Source organism: Oxyura jamaicensis, chromosome 20 (genome assembly GCF_011077185.1).
Source record: "Oxyura jamaicensis isolate SHBP4307 breed ruddy duck chromosome 20, BPBGC_Ojam_1.0, whole genome shotgun sequence".
Lineage (NCBI taxonomy): Eukaryota > Metazoa > Chordata > Aves > Anseriformes > Anatidae > Oxyura > Oxyura jamaicensis.
The window spans coordinates 15,081,162-15,094,174 of record NC_048912.1 but is presented as its reverse complement, the minus strand read 5'-3'; the positions used below and the strand labels follow the sequence as shown (position 1 = coordinate 15,094,174).

General features: G+C 48.2%; 1 protein-coding gene across 1 annotated transcript; it reads right to left on the bottom strand.

Annotated features, from left to right (window-relative positions):
* Positions 1–1,526: 1,526 nt before the first annotated feature.
* Positions 1,527–9,156, bottom strand: KIF3B (kinesin family member 3B). Its single transcript, XM_035343735.1, has 8 exons — positions 7,717–9,156; positions 7,019–7,120; positions 6,211–6,333; positions 5,988–6,106; positions 5,639–5,752; positions 4,852–4,957; positions 4,464–4,642; positions 1,527–4,204 (listed from the first exon to the last, which is right to left on the bottom strand). Exons 1-8 carry the CDS (start codon positions 9,097–9,099, stop codon positions 4,111–4,113), a joined length of 2,220 nt encoding a protein of 739 aa, XP_035199626.1. The 5' UTR covers positions 9,100–9,156; the 3' UTR covers positions 1,527–4,110.
* Positions 9,157–13,013: the final 3,857 nt, after the last annotated feature.

Here is a 13,013-nt window from a genome sequence, read left to right as displayed (position 1 = left end):
GGGCGGGGCGGGCGGGGCTGCGGGGGCGGCTCCGGGCGCTACGGGAGGAGGCGGCGGCGGCGGCGGCGGCTCGGGCCCGGCATAACAACGGGGTCAAAGGGCTCGGCGCGGGGGGGGGGGAGGCGGGGCTCGGCGACGGTGGCCGCGCCGGGACACAGCAGGCCCCGCGCGCCGCCACCCGAGGGGCGGGGCCGCGCGGCGGGCCTGGGAGCCGTTTGAAGGAAAACAAACCGCGAGGGCTGCCGGGAGTTGTAGTCCCCGCCGCTGGTGCCGCGGAGGGGCGGGGTCGGCCGGCGGACTACAGCTCCCAGCGGGCGCCGCGAGCGCTGCGCGGCATGGCGGGCCGGCCGCGGGCCTCGCCTGGCGGCTGAGCAGCGCTGAGGGCCCGGCCCGGCACCAGGCCGCGGAACGGGCCCGGCACCGGCACCCTCGGGGCACCGCCGCGGCTCGGGTGCGTTTGTCTCAGCGCCCCACGGCGCCGCGGCTCGTCCCGAGGCTTCTGTAAAGCCCGAAGTCCCCGCGCCCGGCCTTCCCCCCCCCCCCAGCTTAGCGGTGATAACGGGCGCGCTGTGGTGCCATAAGCCGTGTTTGGGGTCACTTCACGTCCCTAGGCCAAAGGGGTGATACAAATAAATACGAGCCGCATGGACAGGACTGTTGACAAGGGTTTGGCCTGCGGATCTCCCGAGGGGCGGCCGGGCTCAGCGCGGCTCCAAGGAGCTCCGAGTGCTCTGGGGGCTCTCTGTGAGCTCTGTGACACCGCCGGGCCTGCGAGGAGGCCTCGGGCACTTGGGTTCAAAAAGAAAGAGGGAAGTTAAGAAGGTGGTAAGCGCCTGGACCGCCGAGAGTTAAACACACCGTGAGCAGCCGGGACCAGCGCTCTCACTGCTCTCGTGGCTTTTGCAGGTTAACTTTTCCAATCTGTGCTTTAACGGAACAGAAACACCCTTGTAAAACCCAGTGCGATTTAGACGTTGCGGGTAGAAGAGAGGATAGATCCAGCTTCGCAGGCGCCTCTCCGAAACCTGGCAAGCGCTCTGCATTGAGGGAAGGCAGATTTATACAGCTAAAAAAATAAGTTTGATCAGATCTGTGCATTGCATCCATGTAATCCAAGGTGCTATCACAGAGGTATGCATGTGTTTCAGAAGATTCAAGCAGCATGCAAATATTTTTAAAAGGGCGCTAGCTCTGCGTTAAGGATTTTAAGAAAGTGCTTTAACTCCTACACTTCAGTGTCAGGTGGTGCTTGCTCCTGGAGCCAACGGGCTGCTTTTGCTGCAGGTCATTTTTTTTTTTTTAAAAAAAGACCCCACTATACAGATCAGAGCAAAGATGAGAAGGATGTAAAACATTCCTATGAAAAAGCTGTGACTGCGCACCAGGTCCAAGGGCCTCTTCCAGGAGTCTGCTGGATTTCCTGTCTTTGGCTGTTAACCTGCAGGAAGCCCAGATGGTTCAGATAACAGCCAGAGGCACGCAAACTTGGCAGGAATGTTTCTTAACAACTTCAACACAGAGTTCAGTACATTTTGTAGAGCTTAAGACAATGTATTTTATCTTAATACCAGTGCCACTGAGTAGCTGGTCAAGGGTACGTCCGTCAAAATGAGAATCTAAAAGCTTCTGTAACAATCTGGGATTGCCCATGAACACACTAACCAAATCTCTAACCACTGCTCCGATTTAAATACAATGACTAAATACGCAATTTTATTCTTTTTCCACCTCACTGAGTTTTTTACCTTGCTAATGAATTTCTACAGAATTAAAAGCAGAGCCTGTCTGACATACTTAGCAGCTAGCTTACCAGTACTGAAACGAGAACGGTTTGGGTTTGCACTCTGATTTCCACTGCACCAGTCCTGCCACAAGGGGAGTTTCCAGCACGTGAGTTTAATACAGGATTCCCTACGGAACAGAAGTAACTGAGGCAGTGTGCGCGTGTGCAAACACATGTGGCTGTGTGTGCATCTTCCCATGAAACATACACGCAGGTATGTCCATGGATGCGTATATATATTACGTTGCTATTACAGGTTGTAGAACCCCCTTGTTTCACTTCAGTTCTCTGAGCACTTACAGCATACAATCATCTTTTAAAATGTCAAGGTACAGAATATTATGTGCGAGGGAGAGACGGAGAGGGAAGAGGTTGACGCTACATTATACAACAAGAGCTAAGTAAAAGGCTCTCTGTACACAAACAGTGCTTTATAAAAAGGAAGATTATACCGGCTTTCCATCTTCTGGTTGAAATTTGTCTGGTGATTGCTCTCTCAGTCGTGGCCCAACTCCTCTATCCTCCACCAAAACTACATTTTGTGTGCGTGTGTTGATCTTGTGATCCAGAAAAGCACTCCACGAACCAAAGCAGCTGACTTGGAGTTTAACGGGGCCCACCTGGGCAGCTGGCTCACCGAGGCACCGTGCCCGCAAGATGCAGAGGTGAGCTGTGCTGAGTGTGCAGTTCCTTCTGCTCACGGCGGTCAGATACAATGGAGTTCTCCAGCCTGGATGAAGTCACTCAGCAGATACGAGCACACAAGGCAGAGTCCACGTACCAGAGCATTTCTAAAACCAGGCAAGTCCTCATACACTCACACATGTCAGTCTGGAGAAAGTCGTCAGTGAAGGAGAGGAAATAGGTAAAAACATTCATAGGGTGACAGCCAACAGCAACCAGAAAAAATAACATCCCAAGTCTCAATATACAATGAACTAAAACTTACGAATGAGCTGCGAGACACTAGACAGGGTCACCTTACTGTCCTCAACACAGCAGTTCCATCTCCCTCAACCCTGCCACACAAGCCTGCAGCATTACAGCAGCCTGCTTTAGTCAGAGGGCAGCTTGCAGAGAGACCGTCAAAAGCAGTTCTTCCTCCCTTGTTTTCAAAATACAGCCCCTGGATTTAATACCAGATTCCATTAGCCAGACTCGTATCTGCTTTCGCTCCCACCGGGCCCTGCACGGTCCAGGAGGTGCAAAGGAAAAGCTTCTAACGTGACACGGGCGAGGCACAAGGGGTACTGTATGTTGACCCTCCTTAGACACTTACAAGGGGCCATACTTACAAGAACAGCGCGCTCAGAAGCCAGCTTCTCATTAAGGTGCTCTGCTTCCCACCCAGCTTACGGGGGAGAGCAGGGTCAGCCCTATGAGCCTGCTCGCAGTGAGCTCCATGCCAACGCTACGTTTCCTGTGAACAGGGGGAGATTGGAGGAAATGGCCACACGCCGCCCCCCTTCAGGCTTGGCGTGGATTCTGGTTTCAAATGCCAGGGGTAAGGATGGAGGCAACAGAGAGGAAGAAAGCTGTGGAGCTGGCACTGGAATGCAGATGAATTCTTTGACAAGGTGGTTCCTGTGGTTCCTGTTGGTAGGGGTGAGGTCTGCAGGAGGTCAGTTTAGAGGAGCTCTTACTGATGCCTGTAAACAAGTAAAGGACTTCAATTCCTATTGCTTCCTTTCTACAGAGTACAAAGTTGCTTTCAAGACCCCTTCTCGTCCTACAGTTCTAAAGGGAGGCACAGCTGCCTGGTGGTGAATACATGCTGACAGCTGCCATTCTGCCTGCTCAGACCAACTTCTTAACCCCAAAGGATGATGCCAGCCTTTCAAGCAGGAAGAGGAAAAGCTGTGCACCTAGTCAAGTTTGGATAAATCCTTTGCTCTTTAACCTCATTTGGTTCTCACTACGAAGCTCTGGAGCGGTGGTTCTGTTGAGATGACTTTCAACTCTGTCTTCTTATTGCCCAACAGCGAAAAAGCCCAGTGCAGCAAAAGGGCTAGTGCAGAAGGAGAGACGGTGATGCTGCGAGGTGATCCCCATGCTTCCCGTTGCTTCTAATACACTGTAACGTACCTCATGCATTTCTGATTTCCTAACTAAAATCTGTTTCCCACAGAGGCCAAATGCTGAATTGCAAGCACGTATCTTCCTGTGGCTCAGTGCACCTGGACTGGCACAAGTCAGTTAAACAGCAAAGAGGCCACCTCCAGGGGAAAGGGGTTGGAGTCTGGCTGGGAGGTCTCTCTGCAGGTTTTTACTTGTCTCTGCTCTCAGAAGACAAAGGCTGTTCACGCCCTGGAGAGGAATGGCTGGTTTTACTTTGGAACCAGCCCTCGGGACTGTGGGTAGAGCTGAGAACTGTGGGTGCCTGCTGAAGAGGATCCCCCTGATTTCCTTCCAGTTTTAGGCCTGAAGAAGTAAAAATGAAAAAAAAAATAAACAAAAAAGCCCCAACAATGTCACCTGTTACTCATCAAAATTAATCTTCAATTTTTTTACTGGATTTATACCCAGATCAATCTCATCTTCCTCTACTGTCCTGCGTTCCTTTCCCTCTATCTCTGTTTTGCAGCCAAGTTAGCCATAGCTTTACTGATGAGAACTGCAGACAGCAATTATATTTGTCCCTTTGCTGTTGGCTAGTCTGCTTACTAAAAATTCAGCTCACCTGGCTTTTGGTTTTTTATTTGAAGTGCTCTCAAAGCTCGAAGCATCCACCTGTATCTCATCTTCATCCTGCAGAGCTGCTTCTAGGGCAGCCTGAACTTTGGGAGCAATGGCTGGTCCTTCATAGTCTCTTGTTGTTCGGCTGGGCATGTCAAGTTCCAGTAATACAATATTCTCTGCCTGAGAAAGTAGAAGCAAAATCAAAGCCTGCACGTTTTCATACAAATAGTTTCTTTTCCCCCCAGAAGCTTATTTTGAAGTACTTTATAAATCTATGCAGGATACTGTAAAAATGTACGTCCCATAGAAGAACTAGCAGTCCTCTGAAATTCACATTCCCCTGACCAGGAAGGTGAAAATTTGTAAGTTGTGACCACATCTGGGCTTACCCTGTACCGAGCTTCTGGACGAATCATCATGGACGTCCTGGCGTGCTGGCTTAGTGGCCTTTTGTATCCTACCGCAGACACCGGTCTTTTCATCATTTGCTGGTTACTAGAGAAACACAGACAGTCTGTTACACACCAGAACCAAAAACTCTTCTTGGAATTTATGAGCTACAACATCTGCAAATTCCACATGGAAATGTTTCAAAAGAGCAGAGACAACCTGGACTGCATTTCCAAGAACAGCTCTCAGCAGTCAGAGTCAACAAGATAAAGCAGTTATCCCTTGTCATCTGTTCCCTGCACAAAGCAGGGTATCTCCGTGGTTTTTGTTGTTGTTTATCATACAGACCACAGATGCACTTGGTTGCTCCCTGCTTACCAAATTTGCTTTAGAGAACTTCCTCTGCAGAGATTCAGGATACACCCACAGCTCTCGCATAATAATTTTTGAGAGCTTTCCTAACTAATCCAGGAAAGAAATACAACAGGAATTTACTGCTGTTTCAATGGTGCATGCAGAATTACCTATATTCTACATATAATTACTGGGCTCCTCTAGAAGAAAAATCTTGATCTTCCAAGAATTTTCCTAATTGTGCATTCCTGTTTTATTCAACCTACTCAGATGAATAATATCGTTTTATAATTCAAGGAGAAGCTAAGAACTTGGAGGGCCATTTCATATCCCCAGTTCGATCCCTCTGTTGGGGTACCGTGTTCTTAGCAACTAGAAGGTTTTATGTGACCTGTAACTAGATCCTATGTACAAGATCAGAAGCACACTCACTCCAGCCGGGTTATGGGATGCAGTTTCCACTGGTCTTCCTCTTCATCAAAGAATGATCTGTTCATGATCTTATTCTTTTCTTCCAAAGGAATAAAATTTTCAATAATCAAGTGCCTACAGAAAACCACAACAATGGGAAATACACAAGAAACACAATCAGCAGACGATTTTCTCTACTGCTCCTCTTGCACTGACTTACTACAGGCGTGGAAAAGGAGCAATGTTTTGGCTTTCTCTTGTTGAAATCTTATTCCACAAGCATGTGCGGAACAGCCCTTCCTTTCACTCCCCCCATAAGAAACCATCTCTGTTAAAGTTAACTGTCAGGAAATGAAGTGACGGGACTTACTTTAGCTTTAGTTCCCTGGTAAGTTCGTTCTGGGTCTGCTCCAGTTCCTGGCGCTCCTTGATGTGCTCTTCTTGGAGATCATGGATCTCTGCCTTCACAGCTTGCAGCTTGGAAAATAACTGGAACAGGCAACAAGAGGTGAATGTTCCAATGTTCCTCTCAGTTTCACACACGAGTTGATTTTATTCCTAACCCAGTGGACGTGAAAGAATTTTCTTTTTACCTTTTTGAGTTTTTTGGTCTTTATGTCCACCTCTTGCTGAAGAGAACTATAGGTCTCCTTCAGCTCTAGTGTTTCCTCATCCCGACTTTCCATCTGCTGCTGGATTTCTCGCTCCCGACGTTTCTGAAGAATGTGATGTACAATATTAGGGACCACAATTGCATTGCCACCTCCAGGCTGACATACATGAAACCAACACTTAGGATGTTTTTACTTCCCTGGGTTCCAGGGCTTTTGCTTTAGCTTCTAGTTCTTCCTATCTCTTGCCTTAGAAATACCAGAAGCATTAGCTCTTCTTTGTCTTTATTTTGGTGAAGGGTCTATTGGAATCAGATAGGGTGAGTAAGTGCTCAGGTTTCAATTAAAGGAATGAAATGTTGTGGTTAGATTTTTTTTAATCAATTCGTACTAATCATTGCACTTAATGAATTACCGTCAGAAAACGTGTAATAGAAAATAAACGTCTGTCACACAGTACACACCCCTTCCCTCGAGTTAACAGCTGAGTTGTCACCCTCTGAGGCCTTCTAATTATTTCTTCTCTTACAGACATATCCAATTAAGATGGAATATAAACCTTTAATGGGAAAAGCTGGAAGAAAAGTATTAGAAACCTTACCTACATATTTCATACACCAATGAATAGGACACAAGCCCTTGCTCCTTCTTTTGAGATTTATGATTGCCATTAAATCCATTTCAGGGTTAACTCTGTGCAAACTTTCTTACCTTTCTCCTGACACAATGTTTTATGGAAGTTCCACAGCAAGGCTTTTTATACAAAAATAACAGATATTCCTCCTTGTACCTGTTCTGCAATTTCCTGTCGTTTCTGTTCCAGGATTTTCTGCTGCTCATTTGTATGATCCACAATATTTTTTCCTCCCACCAGAAGTTTGCTTTCCATTGCCTGAAAGAAAACACGGTCATAAGTTTCCCCCTCAGTGACCAGCTAACAAATCTTGTCCACGGGGTGTGACCTTCTCTCATTTACATACAGCTTCAAGAGGGCAGCTCTCTTAAGTTACCTGCCATGAGAATCACTATTTCTAAAAATTTGTATAAATCTGGGGGATAAATGAAACGCTAACTGGCTTAGAATTACACGTTGCTGTAATGTGGCCAATCTGAAGAACTAAAATGCGTACTCTCATGTAAAATCTTGGTAATGATCTGTTACAGAATGAAGCTTTTTTTTGTGCTACAGCTTGCGAAAAGATGCATCATCACATTTGATTGTGATGATTGCTTAAGATCTTACGAGATCAGCATAAAAGAACAATGCAGCAACTCATGAATATTGAGGTTTCTAATTAATGGCGGAAACGAAGGGAATTTCAACTTCTGTCTGGAAACAGTTTATTTTAAAATCTGATTAAACACAAATCACTATTCCGGAAACTTCTTTTGAAATACCTTTCCTAACTGGGAAACCTGCTACTCTCCCCACAGCCTAAGTAAATTGCTTAAAAAAAAGTATGAAAGTATGACAAGGAAGAATTCTACCTTGATTTTAGCACTCAACATTTCTGTTGCTTCCTTCTCCCGTCGCAGGTCCTCCATTTTCTTTTCCTTCTCTTTCAGCAGTCTCATCTTTTCTTCTGCTACCAAGCTGTGATCCTCAACAATAGCTTTCTTTTCAATCTCCAGCTTTTCTTGTTGCTCCCTCCAATAGTCATCTTTGTCATCTCCTTCATCCTCACCCTCTTCAGTATCCTCCTCCTCTTCTCCACCTTCTCTTCTCCTTTCCCTCCTCTTTCTTTTGCCAATAGACCGTTTTTCCAGCTGTGCCTTGAGTCGAGCAATTTCCTCCTGGAATTCGCGTAGCAGAGCGTCCTTAGGATCCTCATTCACTCTCGGCTTGTTCTTGATGTTTTTGGCACGATTGGCATACCTCAGCGTCGTGAGAGTCTCCTCTACGTTGTAAGAGGCAGGGCCTATGTTGGCCACCATCACAGTCTTGGCATTGCCACCTAACGAGTCTTGAAGTAACCTAGTTAGCTTTGAGTCCCGGTATGGAATGTGTGTGCTTTTGCCATCTACTAGGGCAGATATAACATTGCCCAAAGCTGAAAGAGAGAGATTGATTTTAGTAGCTTCCTTTAACCTTTCCCCCTGTGCTCCAGTCTTAGCCTGGCGCTCACTGCCCGCAAGGTCGACCAGGTTGAGTTTTCCGACACGGATGTGATTCTCTCCATCAAGTCCCAGCTCGCTGCATTCAATGGTGATGACAAAAATGGCATGAGATCGAGAGCTGTGTTCGTTCATGTTGGTGGCGCCAACTGAGCGATTTTGGTTTCCCACGTTCATGACGTGCTCTATCTCTTTGACACTTTTTGTAACAAAGGAGGACAAATCCTTAACATATACACCCGTATCCGGCCTCTCTTTTAACTCCAGCCGTTTGGATTGATCCTTTGATAACAAGTCTCTGATTTCTTCTTGGTATATTTCCAAATAAGAAGCTCTAACTAGGTATTGCTGATTTTGGGATCGAGAGATGTGGGTGAAGATGTGATCAAACGAATTGGGGATGACCCCTCTTTTTTCAGGATCTCCACGCACCCCCTCCATCGTGTATGTTTTCCCCGTTCCAGTCTGCCCATACGCAAAGATTGTCCCGTTAAAACCTTGCAGAACAGAGTCCACGAGAGGTCTGAAGGTCTCATCGTAGAGTTCAACCTGCTTGGAATTCCAGTCGTACACAGCATCAAAGGTGAAAGTTTTAGGCAGTTCATGAGATGTTCCCCGCGGGTTCTTCACTGAGACCTGCCCTAATTTGACATCCACGTTAACGACTTTTTCATACGAAGCTACCTTCTCTTTGCTGTTCATGGGCCGGCATCGTACCACCACCCGAACGGACTCAGAGCTCTTTAACTTAGACATGACAGCAGGTCTGTGCCTGGCGTGTTCTGATCGAGGGCTGATCCCGCGCTAGGAACCTAGAACAGAAACAAAGAAGGCGTCTATGAAGGCACTTTTCTGCACAGAGCCAACATCCAACTCATCTATTCAAGCAGAATTTTGCATTACGTTCTGAGTGATTTTGAAGAACAACAATTAAGGACAACATAAAAGCTAAAAAAAAAAAGCCTGAGCCAAGACAGTGTTGTTTTACCAAAGCCCGTCAGTGTCATTTATGCAGGCTCTGCTGCAAAGAATCGTCATCAACTCTCACCTTTGCAGTTGTCAGAGATCCTTTTCTTGACCTTTAAAAATAATCATAACGCTTTTTAAACTATTTATACAAATGATGTAACTCCTTGCCACCGATTCCCTTTGCAGTTTAGCTTTTTGTTTTAAATCTTGTGCTTTGAAAGTCCAGCACAGACCTGCTCTGTCCATATTGCTCAGAACACAGCTGCAGGCTCGTGAAAGGAAAGCAGTCGGTGATTCACCTGCGTCTCACCCACCTACCAACATTCAAGAGATTACCAAGCATAAATAGAGTATTTTCAGAGTTGCCTCTTTTTATGCCTCCTATGTATTGACAAAAATGTCTCGTTTTTATGAGACCACCTTTATATTACAGTCTTCTCACACGTGATGTGATGTGATGCCTCGTCAGGACCATCCTGACTCAAAAGGTATAAAACCTGTGCCTGGTTTTTCTTTAGTGGCAGCAGTTCCCTGGAATGCTGCCCAAATGCTTTTATGTCTTGTGCATTAATCTTTTAAAGTCACTTTCTAAAGCCTACAGCATAATAGATCTTTAATTGGGCTACAACAGCTGTAAGGATTCAAGATAAAATCAGGAAGTAGTTTGTCCATTTCCAGGCATCCCATCCCCGAACGTTCTGTTTCCACACCTGGGAAAACTGAGGTTACTTTTACTTTTCTGTCAAGAATCAAGTGAAGGAAAATCATTGTTACACTACAGTTTTCCCACATCTTGCAATCGAGCTCCCTACAGAGCAGAGCATTAAGGCAGCCAAGTGTAGCAGCGTTCCAAGGCCTGCAGATATCGTAACCCCAACCAGCCAGGGGACTAAATCACCCCCGTGAGCTGGACTCCAAAATCCGCTGGCAGCTAAGAGGAGCTAAGAGGAACATTTCAAGCACCTGCCTTCTGCTGGGTCAGGACAGCCAGCCGGGAGCACCCCAAGGCCCCCTGCTCTCCACATCCCTGGCCACAGGGCCTGTCTGCTCCCTGCTCCACCTCCAAACTTCCCAGTCGATGGTGATCTTGCATTTGTGTTTGCTGCACAAGTAGCAGTGTGCTTAAAACAGCGGTGGCATTTCCAGCCTGTCTCCAGCAGAGAGTAGAAGGGAAAGCTCTAAAGGCGGAACGATGCACGGTATGCCTCGCCTAATGCTCAAGCAATCAGAGGACATTAGGGTGTGAAGTGGACACCTGCCAGGATTTGCCCTTCTCAGCCTTCTGAAGGTGAGTTTAAGCTCCTTCTGTATCACTATAAACATTTCATAAAGCGCTCAGTCCTCTGAGGCCACCCTCGTCTTTCTCTAACGTGATTGCCCTCTGGGAAAGGATTCTGCAAACAAACATCTTCCTCAGCTAGAGCTCATGCATCTGCTTTTATAGGAAACAGAAAACAACCACGTGTGCCTGAGCGCCTCCAAGCACAACTGTTCGCACAGATCTATGCTATTGTTTTTCTTTCACCGAGACACTTTTATGGGGATTCTCCCTAAAAGCCAGCTCTGCTCACGCATGCCGACCACACGGCCCGCACCGCGGAGCGGGGACCACCGGGCTCACAGATGCCTCGTTCCACCAGCTGGATCTGCAGCAGCCCAAGGATTCCGTCTTCACTTTTTTTACTCAGTAACTGCATGTTTCCAGAGAGCTTCTCAAGGAAGGTGACAGAGAACTTCAAGAGCCGAGCTAGAGGACTGAAGAAGGAAGCAGAGCGTTCCTATCTCCACCTCCAGACTGCAGATCTGCACTACAAAGAATAGCACAAGAGGAACAAACAAACCTGTCGAAGCATTGTATGGAAACCTCAACACGACCTTCAGAATTTCCTTGCTGTTGTGCAGGGAAGCGCCTCGCTCCCTCGCTATTCCCATGAAAGCACCTCCAAGTTCCCAGCAGGAAGACGAGGAACGTGTGTGGAGCTGCCCAAACTGGACAATCATCCAGAAGCGCTCCACAACCCGCATCTGAACTGGAACCGCGATAGGAATTTCGGATTGCAACTGAAGAAAAACGTTTCCCTCCTAGCTGAGAACTCCAAATAAAGATGGCCTTATTTTCTGGCCCACAGGGAACGTGTATTTTGGTGTACCAATAGAAAAGAACACTTGAAATGGGGACAAGTCTTGCAGAAGCAGAAAAAGCAACTCTCTCTCTAGTCATCATGAGTAATTATAAATACAAACACAGGCTGTGATTCTGCGGTGCTTCTCCTTCCCTGCCTACCAGAGATATTCCTATAGCTCAAGTTCACAAGAGACAAGCTCACAAAACAAGCGACGCGTCATTTATCTGCATCACGTACTGGCAAGTACTCAAATTAGGCACAAACTCTGACACGAGGAGTCTTAGTTATACAATTAATATCCAAAATATAACGTTGATGAGAAGGGCAGCTTGTGAAAGAGGTGCTGACTAGGATTCAGTGATGAGGATTGAGTTAATCTTCACATTGGCTGCTTTGTTTCTCAAGAGCATACGTTGCTGTGCACGCACTCACCTGCAAGTGAGCAGTGAAATGGCCAGCACGTTCCTTTTGAGATTTGGCAACGCATACTTTTAACAAAAAAAACTGTTGCATATTTGCTGCTCCTCTGGGCATATCGCATCAACACGAGCTTCCTAAACTTTTGACGTGCTCCCCCATTTCACTTCCAAGTCTCTTTTATAGACCCAGGTAATTTCTCTTACCCTTGATGCGGGCTGTTTTCATAACAACCTACCACGAACCATCCCTGCTTGTTCTAGCTGCTGCTGTGAAGCTCACTGAAAGCACAGCACACCAAATTACGTTTCTCCCCAGACTCACCCAGCTGTGTGACCAAAAGCAGAACCAGTTTGTGGTGTTCACGTTCACAGAAACTCTCCTGCGAGGACGGAGCTGCAGGGAGCGGCTGGACAGGGCCCGGCCAGAGGAGCCTGGCAGCGAGACGCGGCGCAGGCTGCAGCACCTCTGCCAGGGGCCTCCTTCACGCCACCAGGGAGGTCTCGAGTGACCCGGGTCAGTCCCCTGAGCGTCCCGTTGGGTCTCAGGGTTGAAGGAACGCGTTGGAAGATGGGCTCCGCGTAACCCAGCTGGGGAGCAAATGGAGCATTTGAGTTCTTTTCTACGACAGAAGACTGCTCCTGAGGAAACGAGCACAGCCACGGGCTGGCTGTGGGCTAACGTGGGCTCTTCTGGTCGGGAACATTTGGCAGCGAGGACGTGGCACAACCGGGCACACCCCGAGGCTTCCCCGCATCAGGTGTAGGGACCAGTGCAAAGATCTCCTGGGGATGTTCTAGGAACGGTGCCGAAATCCTTGCCTCCCACCTTCCTGGCACCACCCCAGGTACCCCTAAACCCCCGCACCGCTCTCTTACGGCCTATAAACCTTTCAGATACCGGGGGCCGACGATGCCCCGGTTTAGTCCCCTGTGCCTCTCAGCCTTTCCTCAGGCTCCTGCTGGCCCCGCTGCCCCCCGACCTCCCCGCAACCACCGGCCACCGACCGTGGCGGCCACCCCCGGCCCCCGCTCGCCTCCGGCTGCCGGGCACCGCCCGGGATCCCCCGGCCCGGCCCGGAGCCCCTCCGCCGGCGGGAGGCTGGGGTCGGCGGCTCAGCCCCGGCCCTCCCCCCGGGCTGCAGGCAGCCCCCCGCGG

Excerpts from the sequence above, each read along its gene's own strand:
- KIF3B (XM_035343735.1), bottom strand. The coding sequence starts at position 9,099 with ATGTCTAAGTTAAAGAGCTCTGAGTCCGTTCGGGTGGTGGTACGATGC. Across the intron at positions 7,121-7,716 it reads TGTTGAGTGCTAAAATCAAG|GCAATGGAAAGCAAACTTCT; the intron begins GTAGAATTCTTC and ends GTTTTCTTTCAG. Across the intron at positions 5,753-5,987 it reads ACCAGGGAACTAAAGCTAAA|GCACTTGATTATTGAAAATT; the intron begins GTAAGTCCCGTC and ends GGTTTTCTGTAG.